General features: G+C 43.3%; 3 protein-coding genes across 5 annotated transcripts; 2 read left to right on the top strand and 1 right to left on the bottom strand.

Moving 5' to 3' along the window:
• The first annotated feature begins 1272 nt into the window (after positions 1-1272).
• On the top strand, positions 1273-6803 carry LOC128300396 (GTPase-GDP dissociation stimulator vimar). Its single transcript, XM_053036433.1, has 5 exons — positions 1273-1472; positions 2002-2928; positions 3002-3175; positions 3251-3463; positions 3525-6803. The coding sequence occupies exons 1-5, from the start codon at positions 1466-1468 to the stop codon at positions 4067-4069; spliced, it is 1866 nt and encodes a 621-aa protein (XP_052892393.1). The 5' UTR covers positions 1273-1465; the 3' UTR covers positions 4070-6803.
• A 1009-nt stretch (positions 6804-7812) lies between these two features.
• On the bottom strand, positions 7813-12985 carry LOC128302127 (RNA-binding protein 33). 3 transcript variants are annotated; one of them, XM_053038866.1, is made up of 7 exons: positions 12696-12985; positions 12410-12617; positions 12239-12326; positions 12058-12172; positions 11327-11380; positions 8819-9339; positions 7813-8111 (listed from the first exon to the last, which is right to left on the bottom strand). In XM_053038866.1, the coding sequence occupies exons 1-7, from the start codon at positions 12826-12828 to the stop codon at positions 7998-8000; spliced, it is 1233 nt and encodes a 410-aa protein (XP_052894826.1). In that variant the 5' UTR covers positions 12829-12985; the 3' UTR covers positions 7813-7997. The 3 variants fall into 3 exon arrangements, with proteins under 3 accessions (XP_052894826.1, XP_052894825.1, XP_052894827.1); XM_053038865.1 differs by having other exon boundaries at positions 12058-12326; XM_053038867.1 differs by lacking the exon at positions 11327-11380.
• A 244-nt stretch (positions 12986-13229) lies between these two features.
• On the top strand, positions 13230-14180 carry LOC128304209 (uncharacterized). The gene is made up of 2 exons (XM_053041370.1): positions 13230-13423; positions 13492-14180. The coding sequence occupies exons 1-2, from the start codon at positions 13252-13254 to the stop codon at positions 14037-14039; spliced, it is 720 nt and encodes a 239-aa protein (XP_052897330.1). The 5' UTR covers positions 13230-13251; the 3' UTR covers positions 14040-14180.
• The last annotated feature ends 8804 nt before the right edge of the window (positions 14181-22984 follow it).

Below are 22984 nucleotides of genomic sequence, written 5' to 3'. Positions count from 1 at the left end.
CTGCCGCCAGGCACGATGAAAAATTTCAGTTGCAAGGATGACTTCTTAGTACCGTTCAGAATTGATTCTAGTTTGACATCGTGTTGCTGGCCTCCTGCTAATTCATCGTAGTCGAGAATAGATGTTGAGCGAGTACTAGCGATTCTAGGGAGTAGATCGGCTACTACGTTATTTTTTCCTTCAACGTGTCGAATATCTGTTATTTGCCTATGTAATCAAGCTGGCGAGCCTGGCGATTTGAAGCATTGTCCAGCTTCTGACGAAAGGCGAAAATTATGGGTTTGTGGTCGTTGTTTACATGACAATCTCGACCTTCTAGCATATATTTGAAATGCCGAATTGCTAGAAAGATTGCAGTCAGTTCCCGATCATAGGTACTATACCGGAGTTGCGCTTTGTCAAATTTCTTAGATAAAAAACCAAGTGGTTGAACTTTACGTGGTTCTAGAAATTCTTTTAGTAGTTCTGCGTATGGTGACGTAGCGTCGAAGGATTTAGTCGAGCTGTACTCTTAAGTTAGCTGTACCCGAGTTAAGGAACCGATGGTTTGGTGGCTGGTAGTGTTATCGATCTGGTTTCTTTTAAGGTCGACTAACAAGTCGAAGTGGCGAAGAAAATCCGCATCGATGATACGGGAGGATGGGGCGAACGCAGGATGTACTACTTATTTACTTTATTTAAATCAACTCCGTTACAAATTCTCAAGACACCAAAAGATTAAACGAGCTGTTGCTTGCTGGTCGGTCCAATACGTTCTGACTTAATCTTTTTTAAGCAGTCTAGATCTTTATGCACAACTTTCAGAATAACCAAATAACAGTTTCCAGCAGGCTGCTCGGATGACAAAGATGTTTACTTACTGTTAGAAACTGCTAAATCTTTTCGCAACGACTAAAAGATGTTTAATTTCTTACTTCTGACAGTGAATTGCTCTAGATTTGAGTTTTGTGTCATACTCATGAGAACGGCCAGTCCGTACTATTTAGACTTTAAATTACATTTGCATAACTTTTTAAAGAAACAGCTTTACCCAGTCTTCTCTCGTTTTGAAACAAAGTCTACAATCCCAGAGTCTGCGATGCGGCTTTGCGTTTTTTTTGTCCAAGATCACAGAAGTAAATATTTTCTGTCGGATCAGTTCGAACGAGACCACCGCCTTTCCACGTTTCCGTCAGTAGCGAAGTGACAGCACTGTTGCTTGGGTAAGCTGCGCCGTTTGACTTTGGTTGGAATGTTTTTAATTAAACTCGGACTTGGAGGCAAGAGTGGAAAAGCAGAGCAAATTTTGCATTATTCCTTCCGAACGACTATATTCCGCATATTAAGTGTTGAGTGAACAGTATACCGCTTGTGGCGTCAAAACCTGCAGAGTGTTGATAGTTCTAGATGCATTGAAAGCTGGATTTTGCGCACATTACTAACGTACACATCTCGCAGACCACACAACGCGGATCCGGCTAACAGGATGGAAGGTAACGCCAACGCAAGCATCCGTAGCAACCCAGTTTGATTCCCGATCGATAAACGGAGTGAATGGAATGCATCTACGTGAAGGGAATTTTTTAGGTCTAAATCAAAGTGTCCTGCGATTCACATTGAATCCAACTTAAATATGTTGTGCTAGAATGCGGAAAACAAACTCCTGTTTTGTTCCAGAGAGTTGATGTTATTTTTATCACTTAAACGCATCGCACCAAAGGGCGTCAGAAGTCTATGCGCGGGGCACTGTTTACATTTGCGGTTGCAGCATTGTTTCGTGGTGCAGGGAAAATAAAGGCATCAACCCAAACGTATACGAACAGTGCGGTGCGAAGAATATACGACCGATTTAATGCACATCTGGCATCGGTGAAACCATAAACTTTAAACCTCTAATCGGGTGTGCCCTCGGTTCTCTTTACTCCTGACAAAATTCAGTATTGAAATTGTTCACGCTCTTCGTGAACTTTGAAACAGTAGAAATTCACTCAGTCCCTATCATTCTTATCGTTCTGTTAACAGCTGAAATGGATGAAATCATCGCCGGGTTGAAGAACGCAACGTTGGAGAAAAGTTCAGAACGTGCCCTACCCTTGCTGAAGCAAATTTCCGACGCGGAAACGAACCTCTGTGATAAATACGACATTAAGAACGATCTGCTCGAGCTGCTGCAGCTGAACAATGTGAGCGTGCAGATACAGGTGGCCCGTTGCATTGCCGAGGTGGCAAAAACCGATAATCAAAGAACCAAGTTCTCGAAGGAGGACGTCATACGCCGGCTGACGGAATTGCTCCAAATTCCGGCAAGTGCGAAGGAAAGCACCGCAAAAGACGCATCGCTCGAACTGGCGACACAAATTTGCCGAGCGTTGGGCAACATTTGCTACGCAAACGATGACGCACGGAACATCATCAAAGAGCTTGGTGCGGATAAGCATATCTTTGCGCTACTCGATTACGATGTGAATACGGACGACGAGGATCGCGATCAGTTCGTACGCGTGCGGTGTGGTCTCATTTCCAACTACCTCCTGGGCAGTGATGAGATTGCCGAACGGGCGGTTGAGCTAAAGCTGATTGAAAAGCTGGAAAAGATACTAACCCGTTGTTTGGCGGATGTCGATCAGCATGAGGAGCTGCTGTTGAGCATTCTGCCTCCGCTGAGCATCTTAACCGAGCAGATAAGCGATCTGTACTTTGCACCTTCGCTTAACAAAACGATCGCAAAGATATTGGCCAAATGTACCAATCCGGATATTGCCGAATCGTGTCTCGCTTTGCTACATTACGAGGCACAGAATGATGATGTTAAGCTGCTGCTGGCGGAAGAAGGTCTCTGTGAAACGATCTACCAGTTGTTGGAAAAGTACAAAACGTTTGCCAACACGGACGAGGCACGTGTGCTGATGAAACTGGCTTGCGACTTGATTGTTCTCATACTGACGGGAGGTAAGAAGCTTTGGATGAATGGAAGCTTGTCGTAGTTTAGGTACGTTTGTAACGTTTTATTATTACTTTACAGACAAATCGATGCACTATCTCTACTCAACACCATTACTGAAATGCATGGAAGATTGGCTGGATTCGTACGATGTGGAGCTGCTGACTACCGGGGTGCTTGCTCTTGGCAATTTTGCCCGAACGGACAGTCACTGCATCCATATGGTGGAGAAGAAAATAATGCACAAACTGCTGTGTAAGTGAAAGCATAGCCGATATTGTGTACAATGACTCTGATAATTAATTGCACCCTTACATTACAATTTTGTAGCAATCTTGGCCAAAAACAATGGAACCGAACATCAGATGACGCTGCAGCACGCGCTACTAAGCACGCTAAAAAACTTGGTAATCCCGAAACCGAACAAGGCCGCCGTTATAGAGGCGGGTTTGGTGGACATCATATTGCCAATGCTGGAAATACACCAAGCGCCAGTAGTTTTCAAACTGCTCGGTACATTACGCATGACCGTCGATGGACAAGGTGACTATTCATTTCCCTTTTCTACATACAGTTCAGTAACGATAGTGTATTTCTTTAACAGAAAAACTTGCCTCGGAGCTACTGCAAAACGAGAAGCTAGTCAAACAGCTAGTCCACTGGAGCCAAACATCAGAATTCACGGGAGTGCTCGGTGAGTCGTTGCGATTGATGGCTTGGTTGATCAAACATGCCTACCGCCAGAAGGAAGCCGATCAGCAAACGATGGATGATACCGGTTTGCGGAAATTCGTATCGATCGAGGGAGCGGTCGCTAGCATGGTCGGTATGCTCGCGTCAACACACCTGGTGATGCAAAATGAGGCACTGATCGCCCTGAGCATTTTGACCACCATTTTCCACAACAAAGCAGCAACCGAGAGTAACGCACTGGATGCGCTGCTGATACAAGCCGGCGTTGGTGCAAAGATTGCCGAACAGATCACGCTGAACGGTGAATCGATGACGAAAGAGCTAGTGGAAAATTTACAAACGTTCGTAAAGCAGTTGCAATCATCGAGCGATGCGCTGGTGGCCCATCTGCGGGAACATAACATAGAGGAGCTGCTGAAAACCATACCCAGCATGGTGGAGTACTGTACGCTTTGAACGAATCGTTGCAAAACATCCGGCATCGAGGAAAGCCTGCACCTGCGGGGCGGATCGATAAAGATTCCTTTCAATTAACGATTGTTTATTTATGGCACTGTGCGCACAAACACCCCACCCAATGCAATGGTGGCCGTTTCGACCAGCGAATGTCTTGTATGGAGGACCAGTCTGATCTCTTCTTAGCGTAACCGTCTACTCTAAGGTGATGCCTGTCTTAATGGGGAGATATACAGACAGAAATTTCAAATATAAATTATGAAGTTACAGCCCAACCGGGTAATGCAAAACAAAAACACAAGGAAACGCTTCTTATCCAATTTTAATAGGTAATTTTTCGTTTAAAAAAAACACACACTTGACTTACTACACTTAATTTTAATGGGATTTCGGTACCGGTCCCGTCGTGCGAAAGGCCGTTATTTACACATATGAAGCAATAGACATTTACTTACAAACCATACACCAACACACGCGTGTGTGAATAGAATAGATCGCCATTAGGATGAATGCGATCATTAAAAAAAAACAACCCATTCTGTACCCAATTTTTGTGACAATCTGAATCGAGAGAATCTACCTTTTTGGGAGTTAGGTAAACAGGTTTTACGTTTACATGTGTAGCGTAATATAAGCAGCAGTAAATAATGCATAATTTGTAAAACGAATTAGCTACCAGTTTTGCATCATATTCAACGCCCATTGCGACAGGAAATCGATTGCAACTTTCATTGAGTGAATCTATGTTTGAGGCACTTTACGTTTGCCGTGCACCGATTGCAATAGAGTGTGCGCACATTATCAAGAGCAATTTACAGCGTAAGCTTTAATTTACATAACCAGCATTGAAATGGAATAATATTAGGAAGAATTAGTTTAGAATCCAAGCGAAGATACAAAACATGTGTCCGCTTTTCGTTTACGAAAGGTGCAAAAAGCATAACTTAACCAATGAATATCAAATAAGCGACCGGCGAACAGTGAAATAATGCAACGGATTCGGAAAAGCAACAAAAGAAACAATGCACATCGACACACCTGTGGCATCGCGGGGGACAGGCAGGTAACACACGGTAGTGTAGAGGAGCAACCCAGATTAGCGCCCTCAATACAGAAGTGGTATTATTATTCAGAGGTTAATGCAGTTCTTTTTTCTGTAGAACTTAAGAGATCATATTTAAGCTGGTATTACCTCGATCATCATCACAGTTACACATGCACCTGTGTAGTGAAAGTTGATAATAGCCCACAGTGTGTATGCACCATCCCCACTTAATACCTTTCGGAGCGAGTTGAGATGCTTGCAGGATAAGAAAACCACAATGTAGAGCGAGATAAAACAAAATGATTGCACATAGAATTAAAAAATGCATACAATGATTACATATGCTTAATGCCCTTTCCCATTTCCAACTAGCTCTTACCGCTATCCGTTTAAAAGCACTCTTCCTTCCAAACCTAAGATAGAGATAGAAGTATATATTTTTATGCCTCACCTTGTGAGCGCTTAATATTTAAAATAGATAGTAGAGTCGCGGGCCACACGAAGGAGTGGCCGCTGCTTAAATTTAGCCCGTTAAAGCTAGCCAGAGATATTAGCGTCTAACGATAAGATTATTCTTATAAAAGGAAAACAAACAAAAAAAAGAAACAATATCAACAGTATTTTACTGCATTTGCATAAAGTATCTTAACCTGAAAACAGAAAAAAGCCTCGAAACACGAAGTTAAATGCGTATATGCAGAAAATCACGAACATAACAAATATATTATATATATATACATCATGTTTGAGAGTAGTTTGGTACACACCACACTCTTTGATACACGGCATACAAATTTGTTGCAAATATAAATCGACAAAACAATGAATTACGGATAGAACGCAAATGGTAAGCAATGTTTTCAATGACTTAAACGAAGCCCAAATACTCCGACTATACTAAGATAATGGTAGCGTTTGAAGTTCGAATGTAGTTGGAGGTGTAGAAAACCATGTTAGTATCTACGGAGGACGTGAACCGATGAACCAAACAGTTGAAATTGCAACTTCTTTCTTCTATTCGCTCGCTGTGCGTATGTGTTTGCACATTGATCAAGCGTTTTGTTTTCTTTCACACAACTATTCTCCAAACGTTGCTGTTGCAAAAGCAAGCAAATAGTTAATATACAACCGCACACCGTGAGCACACTTAATCATTCGCTTTCAAGTTCTTTGACGTGGAAGACGAAGCGTCGGGGATTGAAGTTACAATATATACATGCGCAAGTACGTAGAGCATTTCGGTGCAGTCGGCACATCCAATATGTATTAGATACGATTTAATTACGAATAACATCAACGATCGATCCCGTAGCGTAGGTCAGTAGTGTGTGCGAACGCCACAAACGGGCATCCTCAGCATTACGAGAACATTGGGCGTGGCCGTCAGTCATTTAAATAGTCAGTAAACAACAGTGATGAAAATAGGGCAATACGAGTGTTAAAAGTAATAATCAAACATACACACAAACGCAAACACTTATGTGATGTTTCTTTCGATCTAGATTAGTGCGATGGCGGAAAATGATGTTGGAAAATATAGTGAGGGTGTGCGGATTGATGGCAGAAAGCGATTCCGTTTTTGGTTGTGTGTGCACTGTCGCACACGCGAACACACACTTTCCTTAGCACCTTCCTACTTTCCTCGATAATTTATTTTCTAACATTTTTGGCTTAATAAAATTTTTAAAATACTACCCTTGGATGGGTTATGGCGCTTAATTACTTCTTTGCTAAATAATGAGAAACCGTCAAAGAAAACGATACGTTACATCAGAGAAAGCAACGATCTTCCGACCAAAGAGATCGGAAGAAATCAGCATAAGCTCCTTTTGATCGCAGCAAACACTTCTTTCTACCGATCACAACTCTCTTACCGCTTTTATCTCTCTTACAGACTATGGGCTCCTGGAGCCCGGCTCCACAAACTCCTACAATCCAGAAGACTCCAACAGGTGAGATGAGTTGCTGGTTTGGTCTTTAATATACGATCACATCGAAGAATACAAAGGGTTTAGATCCGGACTGCAAGCGAATTACAAATCTTTCGACCAAAATTTCTCCAGAACCCGGGAACATCCTCAAGTTTGTTCAATGATTAACTTACTTGATCGAGAAATATGACCAAAACTTCTTCGGAACTCGGGAACATCCTCAAATTTGTTTAATGATCAACTTACTTGATCGCGATATATGGGATATTTCGCACCCACTACTCGTGTCACGTTCCTCAGAACCATTTTGTAGTAACTTTTTCATTAAGGAATTTCACTTCAACCTTTAGACAAGATATCTGGAACCTATGCCAGCGAACTTTTGAAGAACTGGAGAATTTTCGGGAAGTGGAATCAAAGATATTGAAGGTATCGTGACTGGGATACAGAGGGATCCTGGAATACTCTCTAGAGATCTCTCTGGAGATCACATCTGGTCTTGTGCTGGTGGAGCAACCGAATTAGTTAATCGCTTTTAAGCAGAAGGTGCTTGGCACCAACTTAGGTGCCGAATGATAAGCGTTTGTTAGACTGTGGAAGAGATTTCGGAAAGATACGTAATTGGTTTCTCATAAGTCGACTGGGTAAAATCTTCAATTAAGACTTGGAATTTCAAATCGAGCTATTCTTAAAGCCATTTTCCAGCAGGACGATATCCAGTTTCTCAATATATCATACTACAATACTCGAAGTCTTTCGTAAGGTTTGTATAGCTTTATTACTATTATCATTGTAATGTTGCACTGGCGTTATCCTGTCGTAAGACAATACATAAAGATTACCTCAAGAGAGGACAGCCGCGCAATAAATGCCGAAGTAAGAGTAACTGCGCGCTTCTTACCCTATACCACCCAACTCAGTAAAACTTGTTGATCGCGCCCATCCAACACGCTCAGTAACGGTGGCGATTGTAATGCATCTGTGAAGGTGGCGGTTGCTGTGGATTGCTGATCGGGGGCGGCCTTGCCGACGGGTAGCCCTGTGTAATGCTTCCACCTTTCGGTAACTAAATGGCGCAAGAGAAAAAGAACTGATCGTTGCTTTTTTTTTGCCTAGGAGGTGCTGGTATGTATTGTTGGTGCAGTTAGAACGGTAATGTAACGTATTGTGTGATGGCTTTCAGAACAGACAGAGGGTTATGAGGGGGTTAGAGTGTTTTGCACAGAACGCGTGACCCGATGCTGGGTTGGGAAGCAAACTAAATAAATTACGAAAGCAGCACCTGATTTGTACGGTTTGGGGTGTTGTTTGTTTATTGAAAAGTTTGGTTGAAAATAACCTTAAACTGGGTTAGCTTAAAACAGGAAGTGCGATTGTTTAGTAACCATGCCTTTGCTTGGCGAGTACGACGCCATTTTAATTGAATTAAAATTTAAGGTTGGATTTGTTTACATGTGGTTTTAGTAGCGATCAAGTGCATATTAATAGGCTTGTGGTAATTCGGTTCGATTTCGAGTGCAGAAAGGTTAACATAAAGCGTACGAAAAAGATATAAATCATCAGTATGTGTAGTGCATAGTTCTTGTTTGTTCGGATACACATACCGCGTTCAAAGGATCAACGGATCAAATGTGGAAGAGGAGCGAAAGAAAACCCCGATCTAATGTGCTACAGTAGCGGAAATCGTGCGAATGCGTGTGAGTAAAAGCGATAATCAAAGAAAACAAAAAGAAACAAGCTTCAGCTATACTTGGATAAGTCAATGGCGCTTACTTGCTGATTGGTAGCAATCGTGTGCATCTGTATAGCACCGGGACGCAGACCGGGCGCATAAACGATCCCTTCCGGCAGATGCGTTGCAACGACACCCGGCTGGGACGGTGGCGGCGGACCCTGCAACTGCCGCAGATCCTTCGTGCGCTCGTCGTGCTTCGCCTGCAGCTCGATATGGTACGGTACAATGCGCTCCTGCGGTATCTTCTCGATCGTGATCGTTTTCATCTGCGGTGGGGGCTGCTGGCTGTGGATCGCGACCGCCGTCTGATCCAGACTGATGTGGTAAATGTTTGCCTGGGACGGTGGCAGCGGACCCACCTTACCGCTGACGACCAGCTGTTCGGGTTTCGGTTGCGTTGGCGGTCCCGGCTGGGACGGTATGTCGACGTATTGGCGCATGGGAATCGTTAGGCTGCTCTGGTACGGGTACAAAATCTGTGGCGGCGGCTGCCGGCCATCCTGCGGGTTCGTGGGTGGCGTTCCGGGATAGAAACCAACCGGAGGACAGTATTGCGATTCTGCAATAAGGGTACAGACAATGGAAGGTGAATTATTAGTGCCTCGCACCAAGACGGCTTGACGTGCTTTATTATTTCTTCCAAAAGAAAATGATTAGCTTTCCTTCTAAATATGATTCTTTAATTTACATGTTATACGCACACCACACACACACACATACACACGCACACATACATTCGCACATCACCAGATTTTGCTACATATTTACAATAAGGGCGAGCAAAATGTGATTGTTTTGTTCTTTTGTTTTATGTGAAAAAAAATCTCCAACCTTTTTGCCATTTGTTAGCGTGATCGTGATCGTGTTACGTGTTGTTACAATGTGCTGATCATTGCAGATACTGTCTCTTCACCATGCTACTAATTTTGTTTCTAAGTTACACCTTACAAGAAACCAAACCAACTCACAAGTAAGAGGTAATTAATCATATAGCGCCAATCTACTTTACACGGTAAGGGGATGGTACCCACGCAGAAGTATAATCGAATTGATGATTCAGTGTAGGATAAATCTGATTCGGAATCACGAATCTAACTGAATCTCTCAAATGAATGAATGATTCTGAATCTCTATTGAATTTTAATTGATTCTTATGATTCTTCTGAGACACATGCATCTTTGAGGATCCATTTGAGAGTCGGCTCCTGAGTCAAATGACTCTTAGCGAAAGATTCATATGAAAGACTCAAATTCATCACATCTGGACGTTTAAAGTTGTACATCTTATCTTATTAAAATTTTGTAAATTAATAGGAGCCATTTGATCATACGGTCCTCGGCCGTCATAATGGAAAAATAAAAAAAATAGGAGCCATGATCTCCGAAGGATTCTGAGTACTGGGTAGATATACCTGAAGTATTTCCTTTCAGAAAAGAATACATTTTAAACTATTTCCTAATATCTTCTTTGTGTATCTCTCTTCAAACTTAAGCAAATATGTGTTAAATTGTGTTAGACCAGGTAAAATCATTATTTTCATATCCGAAATTGGGACAGAATCCTTTGCTGCATATGCATATTTATGCAAACCTACAACAGCTGTCCGTAGGGAACGGAATTAACGAAACGAAATCTGTCATGTGGTGCGCAATGTGTTGATCATTGATCTTAATGTATTTTTTTCAATTCCACGAGTGTAGCCGTTATCCCCATCAACACACATACACACACATAAATCATTACACATCTAAAGGCTCCATTTGGCACTATCCGGTTTTAAAAGGGTGTTGTGCCATATTGCTGCAAACAATAATTACACCTCACAAACAACACAACACAAACAAAAATCCAAAACAATGAGTATACTACTTGGGAAGTTGCTAAACGAACAAAATCATGTTGAAATAATGCACTCACTGTATTACGATGATACAACATTTAAGGTGAAAAGAGTCGCAATTTAGTTGGTTATGCACGCTACTAATGTAATGAAAATAGAAGCAACTAAGCAAAGGGAAAGGTAGATAATGAGCTCACTTCAACATGTGGTGGGATCGATTCGTGCCAAACTAAGATCGATGATCACTAGGTATACCAATTACCGGAAGCATGAATGAATTAGGATAATGAAGGATATATAACAAGCAGATTTAGAATGTGGTGAATGCAAAAAAACCAAGGTGCAAAAGGTACCAAAGCACACGGGGAACGATGCGGAAGTGAAAAACGAAAATGAAAGCAAAGCTAATAAAAGTTACTCAACGCACATGTTAAGCGATGTTTAGTGACAGCGCCACCATTTCAACACACGACCATTGGGAAATAGTTGCAGTGTTTACATTTTAACTGGATTTTCTCTGAAGAATTCTCTCATAACTTTAAGGAGGTGAATTGAATCTAAAATGTGTAACTATATCGGAGTTGTGAACGTTTGCGCCATCCCATCATGCTGGTTTTTAGTGCATTGAGTAACAAATCAAACAAAATATATATTTAAAAATAAAACGTGAACAAAATATGTTAGACAATATTGAATTCAACTCACTGTTCCACAAAACGGCACGGGCCACTTCTCCGCCCCGTCTACCTTCCTCGATCTCTGTTATTCAAAAATTGATCAGTTGAAACATGAATCGGAAACATATTTGGTAACGATGAAGGAAATCATACGGAGCATGGAAGGAAGTATACAGAAAGAAGAGAGAAGAGAGAGAGAAAGAGAAAGACAGAAGGAAATAATGAAACGAAAGAAATGATTTTTTTCTTTTTCAAAACGAACGATACATAAATTAAAGATAGCAAAACAAGACGCTCGGAAGCATCTGGTCAGAGCGATCCGGGGATGAAAACGAAAGTAGGATGATGCCAAATGATTGCAATATTAATGGAATTTCACTGCTGATTGTTCACGTAAGAGAGGCACAAAAGTGGGAAAATCATTAACAGGTGAAATAGTACAATAGGTTTCAGATTCGCAGCGAACCATCCGGAAATGGGAGATGCCTTTTGGCTACTGAAGGCTAGAAACAAAAATGTGTATGATTAAAACATGTAGCAACAAGTTTGAAGTCAGGAATTTGGCAAAATGATCACCCGAAAACCCGAAACAGTTGAATCACGGGGGAGAGCAGCCGTGTGCGCAAAACATAAGTCCTTGCAGTAGCGCTCAGTGCAGTCCAACGCACTGCACGCTTTCTCTCTCTCCAGTGTCGCCCTTGCTGTCTGTATCTCGCTATCGGAACGGTAGACATTGGGGATGAGTTTCGTGGTACTTACTCTGCTGCGGCGGGTACGGTTGATTGTTCGGATTGGGCTGTTTATAGTAGCCCTGGATGTGCTGGGACGGTGAAGGGCTGTGCGTGCGTTTGGCCGCATTTACCTGCGGATTGCCCTGCAAGTTGGGGTAAGCGTCGGTGAATATGCGTTCCGACGTAAGAAGAACTTCGGGTGGACTCACTTTATGCATCATGTGTTGCTGATGCGGTGGCATCGGCCGCTGCGGTAGAAATATTTGCTGCGGAATATTCTGTATCGCAAACATCTCCCTGCAAATGAACAGAACAGCAGCAGTGAGTATGGAATGCGCTCCAGGAAGCATCCACCCCACAGGGTTTGTTGCATCACTAACTCTTTCATCTGCCGTTTCCTGTTATCGTCCTCGTTCAGCACTTTTTTCAACTGCAAAAACAGCTGCTGCTTTTCGTTCCTTAGCTCATCCAAATTTTTCTCCAGCATCAGTATTTGCTCCTTCGTTTCGCCGAGCGTCATCACGTCCTGTTTTTCCCGTTCCTCCCGTTCCCTTCGAAGGCGTTCCTCCTCTACCTCTGCTTCAAGCTCTACGAAAGGTAAAATCATTCCACAGTTTTAGGAAAACATGCGTGGCTTTTTCCGTATGATTTTTTCGTTCAACGTACCTTGCTTCTTCCGTTCACGTTCTCGCATGATGTGCCGCTTAAGTGCGCTCCATAATTTCTCTTCCTTTTCTGTTTTGGCCGCAGGCTGCGTCGGCTGTTGGGCAGGCATCTTCAGATACTTTTTAGCACTCATTCTGCTCGCTTTTGTTGTTTCAATATGGAAACTTTGATGAATATAAACGTTAGCTCAATTCAGCAACTGAACATATCGTTTTTACAATCGATACACTCTTTAAAAACACCTATTTTATATTTTCTTTCCACACAAGAAGATTTTTCCGAAATGTTTGTTGTTTGCTGTTTTGTAAACGTCACGCTTGCCCAGTGAAAATAGCTCCACCAAGCAACTGTCACAGCAAAACTGTTATTTTGTTGTATCCATCAAAAGAATCAATATTTTGTGTATTAAAATTAAATCCTAAAAATGTGAACTTTATATTGTTTAAAAGTATAACATTATGGCTTCTGCATGCACATTTAAAACTGCTTTCCCCTTTATCCGCAGTTTCACTGAGCTAAAGAAAACATAAACACGGTGTCATTCGGTTGAAGTTTGATGGCTCGTCTGCTTGCCAAATTGGTGACTGCACAATTGCGCCAAAACATACGATCATTTGGCGAACAGCGCACACTAAAGATAATGTCGGCTACACTGGGAAAACGGGGTGCCTTTATCGTGTTGGAGGGATGTGACCGCACCGGTAAAACTTCGCAGTGTAAAACACTCGGTAAGTGTGTCCTACCGTGCACCAAGGCACCGAGAGGCACCATGCATAACCGGCTTTTTTGCTTTCAGTTGCTGAGCTGGTGCAGGCGAATGTTCAGGCACAGTACATGAACTTTCCCGACAGGTCGACACAGTGTGGCCAGTTGATAAATGGATATCTGACGCGTAAAGATGATTTCACTGACGAGGGTATTCATCTGCTGTTTACGCTGAATCGATGGGAAAGGATGAAGGAAATGGAGAAGCTTCTTAAAAGCGGTGTTAGCCTTATCGTCGATCGGTACTCATACTCGGGAGTTGCGTTCAGCAGTGCGAAGGGTCTCGATATGGAGTGGTGCAAAGCGCCCGAGTCCGGACTTCTAAAACCGGACCTTGTAATACTGCTTACCTTATCCACTGAAGCATTAGCCAGGCGCGGTGGGTTCGGGGACGAACGCTATGAAGTTCCTGCATTTCAAAAGAAAGTGATTGAAAAGTATTCAATGCTGAAGGATGATCGATACTGGAAAGCAATAGATGCAGATAAATCGTTCGACGATCTCACGGCCTGTCTATACGAAGAAGTAGTACGTGCGATTGAAAATGCTGGTGACAAACCTCTGGAGAAGTTGTGGTGAACCGTTTGTGGCATTTAAAACAATTGAAACGAATAGGTAAATCAAAGTTATTCATATTGTCAACATTATTTTTAATGTGCGACGATTCCAGAAGGGAGTTTTTATGTGTGGTGTTGTAAAGTCTTGATTCAAATATAAGTTATCCCGATGATGAGTGATTTTTTTGGTTTGATTTACATTAAAGTTGGAACATTGTATTAAATATCTATGTACTAACGGTGCAATACAAAATCTATGGAACGTATCAAGAATATTAGCAATACGGCTGGAAAAGATGTAAATTTTTCTCCGGGTGCACTGAAACCACGTCGCAACTAGTGTTGTGCTTAATGCATTTTTTAAAAAGAGTCATTCATATGAATCTTTAACGAGGAGTCATTCAAATCATGAGTCTATTCTCAAAAGTATCTCGAGGATTCGTTAATCTGTTATGATTCATGAATCTCGATGATTCGTTAATCTCGAGGATTCGTTAATCTCGAGGATTCAAGAATCTCGAGCATTCTTGAATCTTCGGAATACAGATTCGGATTCATTCAGATTCATGAATCTGAATCTGAATTACCCAACACTAGCCGCAACGTATGATAATTTTTCGATGATTTCCCGGTGAAACAACTACTCACAATGAGTGCTATATGAAAGCTTTTATTGCATTTTTCGGGAATAATTCAAAAAGATATTGCTGGTCTGAGTATAAATCGGTATATAAATATATAAGTCACAGTTTCGCCTATCGCGATAATTGTTTAGGATGGGGAAGTTACCTAAAAAAAAGAAATTAAGACCGATCGGAAGCCAAGACTCTAGAAACTTTGTTTTAATTAAAACTAACTAATCGGCCCGGTTACAAGGCTATGCAACAGACCCCGATGTGCATGCAAACTCAATGATGTTTAAAAAGAGGAGTTCTTTCCAATTGGTGGACGTTGTTAATTTTCATTCATTTAGTTTAATAAGTTGTCAAATTTCTCATCTCTAGCCACCTCATAATAAATTTGGCTCTTTGGCTCTCATAAAAAAACTATTCAAGAAAGCTTATTCCAAGTCACATTTAGCTACTGTTGTACTATAGGTTTTAACAGAACTTGAACCTTGATGGCTTCGTTCTTCTCCCAGTCTGATATAGCAATTCGCCTGCGTCGTGTTTTAGATATTTGGTCATTGTAGTAGTTTAGTCCTGAATCTTGGTCAGTTATCACTCCCATCTGGATCATATCATTTTAACATGAATATTCCAAATTACACTTAAGCACTCCTTAACATTCTTGCGTCAGATTATACCCTTTGTTGGTTACCAAGCATTCCTACTAAAGATGGGTTGATCCGACCTTTTGCCGGATCGGATCAATCCGGTATACCTTTGCGCCCCATTACTTACACGAATATGCTATTCCATACATAAGTTGTTGATATCTCAAGGAGTCATAATCGATTGTCTTGATTTAAAATCATGCCAAAACTTGATGCCAACAAAATACAAACATGGCGACATGATACTGAAAAAAACATTTGTCAATAAACTCAACATGGTTATCAACAGCATAACTTAGCAAAACAATGCAATGCAATTAGTAAATAACCATACATTTCAAGAATTTTTATGATATCTCGTTCCCTTTATGATATCTAATGCAGCTTGAGACAGGCACAGTACACGCCGGTTTAAGCACAATAATTGGACGCACCAACTGGATCTTGGCAAATAAGCGATTCATTAATTTATTCAATTGAATTTATACTCTAAAAATGCTGACCGTTTTCGATTAGCATATTCTTTTTAGCCTATGTTTTCCATTAAGTTATTTAAACCAGCGCGCATCGCTGGCGCGTTGCATAACGTAGCTAGTCAGCTTTTATTGACCTGGCAACGCTTTGTTTTAAGCCTAAATTGTCGCCAGCGACAATGTATGTTTCTTTTTATTACAGATATTAATTAGCTTGTAAAATCTAAATTTAACGCAAATTTATTGAATATATTTTTGATATACTTGTAGCAAAAATACTAACACCCCAATGCGCATAATCAACGTGATATGAATTCATAAAAAAGGAGAAAGTGTGTAGCTTACGAGAGAGACTAAAAAAAAAACATTTGTCAATAAAGTCAACATGGTTATCAACAGCATAACTTTGCAAAACAATGCAATGTTTAGCACCGTCCAGTGGCACTACTTTTATAATAAACCGTCAAATAGCTTATTTCCAGAACTTATCACGCTAGTGCTCTGCATTCGACACGTGCGACTTGAGAAGGAATGATCCTGACAGTTGGCGTCTTGCACAACTGTCATGTGTTGGTTTTTTTGGAGTGACAGCTACTGTCACCACGGTCGCAGGTCTCGTTGACCGTTACGACGGTCGCTACAGTGCTCCCCTCCTAGAGCGGTGTCATCGGTAGCGTAGTGGAATGGTAACCTTCCGTTGGGACCTGGTGACACCGGTCGATACCTGGTCCTTTCGACGTAGGATAGATGGTGGTGGGGCGCTGTTGGTGGTCGCTCCGGAATGTTGTAGCGACGGTGTTTGTTTTGCCGGTCGAGTGTGCTTCAGGGTCGTCCGCTGATGCTCGGATGATGACAACTGGGGGGTGTCAGTATCGCTGTCCCGGTTCGTCGGTTGTTGCTCGTCTGATGGAGGCTGCGACATCGGAGTATTAGGTCCATGTTGCTGCTGAGGCGTTGAGCTAGCTTCTTCCATTAGACCATAAGCCGGCTTCAGGCGGTCCACAGAAATCCGCGAGGACTGTCCGTGCATGTGAATCTGAAAAGACTTGGAATTCCGTGTAAGAACCTGATAAGGACCGTGATATGGCGTCGTCAATGCGGGTCGGATGGTGTCGTTTCGTACGAACACGTGCGTACAGCTACTGAGATCCGGGTGAACGAAGGAGTTTCGGTTGCTGTGCCAGGCGGTACTCGTCGGTCTGATATTGCCCATTGCTTCGCGGAGTGTATTGACAAAGTCGGACTGGTCGGCCAACAATGTTGTAGGTTTTTCGCAAACGAATTCAGCGGGTATGGTAAGTGTTGTACCATATACCAGCTCAGCCGGTGAAGCGTTGATGTCGGTTTTGAAGGTGGTACGTAAACCAAGCAGAATCAGCGGTAGATGTTCACTCCACCGGGAGGTGTCTTTGCAAATCATCGCTGCCTTGAGAGTACGGTGCCACCTTTCGATCAACCCGTTCGCCTGTGGATGGTAGGCTGTGGTTCTGATGTGCTTCGTTCCGAGAGCTTTTGTCAACTCGTTAAACAAGGAGGATTCGAATTGACGTCCCTGGTCGGTCGTTATATAGGACGGTACGCCGAACCTAGCAATCCAGTGGAACAGCAGTGCCGATACGACTGTAGACGCGGTGATATCCGGGATCGGTATCGCTTCTGGCCAGCGTGTGAAGCGGTCGATAATCGTTAGACAATATCGGTTGCCGTTACTGATCGGGAAAGGTCCGATAATGTCCACGTTGATATGGCTGAATCGGGACGATGTCGTGGGATACTGCGTTAGAGGACTTTTAGTGTGTCTGCCTACCTTGGCGCGTTGACAGGCCAAACAGTTCCTGGCGAATTCTCGTGCGTCCTTGTTGATGCCCAGCCACACAAAGCGCTCTGTCATGAGCTTGGCTGTAGCTCGTGCTCCTGGATGGCTCAAATCGTGTACCGCGTGAAGCAGCTTTTTCCGTAACGATTTAGTAATATATGGGCGAATGATTCCTCCGGGGCAGTCGGCGTAGAGCGAATGTGAGCTTCCAGGTATCGGTGTTTTTTGAAGCAACAATTCTGTCCTTACTTTTCCGCTGATAATATCAGTAATTTCGGGATCGCAGGCTTGTTCTTCAGCTAGTTCGTTAAAATCAATCGACGGAGCGCCGTGCACGATCTCCACACGTGAGAGTAGATCAGCTGTGACGTTTTCTTCTCCGGCAACGTGGCGGATGTCCGTCGAAAATTGTGCAATAAAATCTAACTGCCTGGCTCTACGCGGTGAGGCGTACACCAGCGGCTTGTGGTCAGTATATATACTGAACTCGCGTCCTTCTAACTGGTATCTAAAATGCTTGATGGCTAGATAAATTGCCGTGAGCTCACGGTCATACGTGGAGTACTTACGTTGCGCTTTCTCAAACTTTTTTGAAAAAAAAACCAAGAGGTTGTCGTTCGCCGTCGACTAGTTGGTGAAGTACGGCTCCGGCGGCGTAATCGGAGGCATCCGTCCACAACGAAAGTTCTCCATCTGCCGCGGGGTGTGCCAATAGCGCGGCGCGTTGCAGCTGTTCCTTGCATCTGTCAAACGCTTCGGAAGCTTCAGTTGTCCAGTTGAGTAACGTCTTATCCTTTTTTTTGTTTCCTGGGGTCATTTCGAGCAGGATGCCCTGCGCTTCAAGAGCGTGAGGCAAGAAACGACGGTAGTAATTTACCATAGCAAGGAATTTTTTTAGTTCCATTACGTTTGTCGGCCTATCCAACTCGCTAATTGCCTTAACTCGCTCAGGGAGGGGACGTATTCCTTCGGTGTTAACCAGGTGGCCCAGAAAAGAAATTTCGGTCTTATAGAACTCGCATTTCGCTGGATTAATGGTCAAGTGGTGTAGTTCCAACCGTTGGAATAGTTGACGAAGATGGTCGTGATGTTCTGCTTCTGACGATGAGGCGACGATCATATCGTCAATATAAGGGAAGACGAAATCAAGTCCCTGCAGAACGTGATGGATGAGGCGCTGGAAGGTTTGCGCGGCGTTTCTCAATCCGAACGGCATTGTCGTAAACTCAAACAAACCGAAAGGCGTCGTTATCGCCGTTTTCGGAATATCCTCTGGGTGTATTGGGATTTGGTGATATGCCTTATGCAGGTCGACTTTAGAAAAGACAGTCTTGCCCTGCAATGACATTGTAAAATCCTGCAAAAATGGTAGAGGGTAACGATCGGGGACCGTTTTCGCGTTAAGGGCCCTGTAATCGCCACAGGGTCGCCAAGTGCCGTCGGCTTTTTTCGTCATATGAAGTGGACTGGCCCAGCTGCTGTTGGAAGGGCGGCACACTCCGAGCTGCACCAGGGAATCGAATTCAGCCCGAGCAGCAGCGTACTTCTCGGGAGACAGTCGGCGAGGTCGGGCGAAGGTCGGCTGACCAGTGGTCTCGATGCGGTGCGCGATTTCAGATTGCTGGTGCGTACCCGGTGCGATCAATCCTGTTAATCTTGGGAACTCCTTCAACAACGAAGCGATGGGTGACGTTGCATCACACACTTTGACGGTTGGTTCTTGCAGATTTCGGTCCGGAACACCAGGTATACGTAGTTCGGTTAAAGCATCGACGAGGCATTTATTTCGAAGATCCACCAGGAGGTGAAAATGCAAAAGAAAATCGGCTCCGATGATTGCAGTCCCTACATCTGCGATTACGAAGTTCCATAGGAACGCTCGCCTTAGGCCAAGATCTAAAGTGTAGAGAGATTCTCCATAAACGCGAATCGGGGAACTGTTTGCGGCAAATAATTGCATCGATGATGGCTTGCACGGGACGGAGCTGTGCTGCCTGGGTATCACAGAGACGTCAGCACCGGTATCTATTAGAAACTTCTTGTTTGTGTTACGGTCCACTACAACGAGCCGATAGCTGGATGATGAAACGGCATGGACCTCCGGTACAACGTCTCGGTGAGAAAGTCAGGATGATGGAGTGTGGGCACGTTGCTGCCGGCTGTTAAAGGAGCAAGGTGCTCTGCACTTTCGCGCTTCCTGACCATATCGTTCATGATAGAAGCACAACCCGTTAGGAGTTGGGGTAACAGTACGATGCATTTGGCGTGGACGGGATCGCGAACGAGGTCGGGCATGTTCCGGGCGAGTGGTCCGCTTCAATACCTCTTCCAAGCGTTGGCTCAGTTCGGCCACCTGTCGCGAGAGGCGTTCGACTTCATCATTTCGTACTTCGGAAACGGTGTGGTACGGACCCGTACGGTGGTATAACGCAAAGGAATCCATAACGGAGTTGGCTACCCGTACCTTATCCTCGACGTTCGGTGAAGCAGCGATCACGGCAGACTGTGCATATGGCGGTAAGCGTCCGATCCAGAGATCGATGAGCATGGAATCGGTCATCGCTCCGTTCGCGGTGCGTCGCATCTCGGCCAGCAACTGCGATGGTTTCCGATCCCCAAGGGTCATTTCCGACAGCAAGCGATGCAAACGACTTCGCTGCGACTCCTCCAAATGCTGAATGATCGCTTTCTTCGCTGTTTCGTAGCGCTCGGTGGTTGGTATGTTCTCGAGGAGATGACGCAACTCGGGAAGGACCCGGATAGGAATGCGTGTCTTCAGGATATTGAAGCGTCGAGCATGCTGGCTCGCCGGAATGTTCCCCGCGTCAAACCAGTTTTCCAGGGCGAAGAAAAAGGTGTGGACATCGGCGGTGTCCAGCTCGGGTGGTTTAAACTGCATGGCGTTTAGCGATTCCACTTGCAGCTCACGTAACCCGGTAGAGACCTCACGCGTTGGAGGTATTTCGACACTCAACGACTTTTGAGTAGAGTTGGCGATGTTAGAGCTAACGTCTTTCGGCGGATCTACGACCAGTGGTTCCACGTTTTTCGGGCTGTGCATCATTTTTCCACACGGATTAAAAGTAAAAAAGGGTGGATCTTACCTTAATCGGAGGCGTCGCCCTTGTAGCTGTCTTCAATCCCAGTGAGGCGCCTCGACGCGTGTTTCGATGTCGGTACGGCTTGGGCTTCCTTCACGAGATGAAAAAAATGGCGGCTTCACACACGTGGAAGGCACACGTTCGGCGGTGGCGGCGTCGATTGGCTGGGTGTCTTCGATTCACAGGGAACGTTGTGGAGTTTCCGATTCCGAAGGACAATTTCCTCGTGGCGAGGTTAAAACGTCGAGTGCAGCGATAAAATGCTGGGTGAGAACAAACCTCAATGACGGCTTTTGTTGTATAAAATGCGCACGCCACTTGGCGTCGTTTTTTCACCACACATACACTGAGAAAACTCTCCCGAATGTCCCAATGTGTTCGAGTTTAAACGTAGTTTTTCGGAGTCTCTTCGGAAGACCACAACCGACGATTATTGGTGATTCACTTCTCGGTATTTGTCTGTGGAGTCTGTTATACCTGAACGCTCCGTGGGTGATATATATCGCACCTTCACGGCGTTGGCACGTGGTACTGACACAAAATGGTCGTCGCCCGGGCACTGTTGGCAAGCACGTGTATCGAGGGCGCGGAGAGCACGAGCGGAGGATCGTGGTTATTTCGATTTGACGTAATCACGTCGGGGTCACCAGTTTTAGCACCGTCCAGTGGCACTACTTTTATAATAAACCGTCAAATAGCTTATTTCCAGAACTTATCACGCTAGTGCTCTGCATTCGACACGTGCGACTTGAGAAGGAATGATCCTGACAGTTGGCGTCTTGCACAACTGTCATGTGTTGGTTTTTTTGGAGTGACAGCTACTGTCACCACGGTCGCAGGTCTCGTTGACCGTTACGACGGTCGCTACAAATGCAATTAGTAAAGTAACCATACATTTCAAGAATTTTTATGATATTAATAATGTGAAATCTATTGTGGGCAGTAGTAACATTCTATTGTGGAGTAATTGTAACAGGAGCATTTGTGTGATTATTTAACATTTAACATTCTTTAATCGATCGATAAGATGTATGTCGCGCACACAAAAGTGTCTTTCAGAGCAGCAGCTTGAGACAGGCACAGTACACGCCGGTTTAAGCACAATAATTGGACGCACCAACTGGATCTTGGCAAATAAGCGATTCATTAATTTATTCAATTGAATTTATACTCTAAAAATGCTGACCGTTTTCGATTAGCATATTCTTTTTAGCCTATGTTTTCCATTAAGTTATTTAAACCAGCGCGCATCGCTGGCGCGTTGCATAACGTAGCTAGTCAGCTTTTATTGACCTGGCAACGCTTTGTTTTAAGCCTAAATTGTCGTCAGCGACAATGTATGTTTCTTTTTATTACAGATATTAATTAGCTTGTAAAATCTAAATTTAACGCAAATTTATTGAATATATTTTTGATATACTTGTAGCAAAAATACTAACACCCCAATGCGCATAATCAACGTGATATGAATTCATAAAAAAGGAGAAAGTGTGTAGCTTACGAGAGAGACGAATGAGAACAAACAATTTTGAGCGCAAATAGTCTGACACGTGTGTATGAAACACTGAAAGCAGGTTTATATTATAAATTATCTTTAAATCAACTTTCTAGGAGTAATCGTGCTAAATCCCACGATCCTCAATTTTTCTTGTTCAGTTGTTAACAATAATCCAGTAGTTCCAGTGATTTTTTAAAAAATGTCCTTTGGTTTTCTTGTCGTTTTCGCATGTATTCAAAGTATTTTCATCCCTTTTTAGCTGATTATAACTCTGATCGGAATCATTCTCATTATAAAAACATTTTTTGGACTATTATTGCAAGCATATTGATTGAAACCGGATCACTCGGACTCAATCGGAATCACTTTTATGGATCGGATCGGACTCAGTACTTCATCGGATCGGATCGGAATCATGATTCCGGCCCGGAGCGCTCATCTCTAAAAAAGATATTGCTGGTCCTTGTATAAATCGGTGTATAAATATACAAGTCACAGTTAGTTTGCCTATCGCGATAATTGTTTAGATAATTGTGTTACCTAAAAAAAGAATGGAAAACCGATCGAAAGCCAAGACTCTAGAAACTTTGTTTTACTTAAAAAGTTTATTTACAGAGATCATACAAAAGTTTTGCCAATCATTTCCTATAACAATTATCTAATTCTCTAATTCTTTTTAAGTTTATAAATTGGAATACATACCTCCTTTTGTGTGCTCGATTTCCTTAAATTGCTTATTTGAATAAAGGACAAATATTTTTTTTAAAAGGTAAAACTTTTCGAGAATCGACCAACGTGCAGCA

This window comes from Anopheles moucheti, chromosome 3 (assembly GCF_943734755.1).
Source record: "Anopheles moucheti chromosome 3, idAnoMoucSN_F20_07, whole genome shotgun sequence".
In the NCBI taxonomy this organism is placed as follows: domain Eukaryota; kingdom Metazoa; phylum Arthropoda; class Insecta; order Diptera; family Culicidae; genus Anopheles; species Anopheles moucheti.
The sequence above is the reverse complement of the archived record's forward strand: the minus strand, read 5'-3'. Positions and strand labels throughout refer to the sequence as shown.

Excerpts from the sequence above, each read along its gene's own strand:
- LOC128304209 (XM_053041370.1), top strand. The coding sequence starts at position 13,252 with ATGGCTCGTCTGCTTGCCAAATTGGTGACTGCACAATTGCGCCAAAAC. Across the intron at positions 13,424-13,491 it reads TTCGCAGTGTAAAACACTCG|TTGCTGAGCTGGTGCAGGCG; the intron begins GTAAGTGTGTCC and ends TTTTGCTTTCAG.
- LOC128302127 (XM_053038865.1), bottom strand. The coding sequence starts at position 12,828 with ATGAGTGCTAAAAAGTATCTGAAGATGCCTGCCCAACAGCCGACGCAG. Across the intron at positions 12,327-12,409 it reads AGGAAACGGCAGATGAAAGA|GGAGATGTTTGCGATACAGA; the intron begins GTTAGTGATGCA and ends GTTCATTTGCAG. Across the intron at positions 8,112-8,818 it reads CGATTGCTACCAATCAGCAA|TTACCGAAAGGTGGAAGCAT; the intron begins GTAAGCGCCATT and ends TGCGCCATTTAG.
- LOC128300396 (XM_053036433.1), top strand. Across the intron at positions 3,176-3,250 it reads AATAATGCACAAACTGCTGT|CAATCTTGGCCAAAAACAAT; the intron begins GTAAGTGAAAGC and ends ACAATTTTGTAG. Across the intron at positions 3,464-3,524 it reads CATGACCGTCGATGGACAAG|AAAAACTTGCCTCGGAGCTA; the intron begins GTGACTATTCAT and ends TTTCTTTAACAG.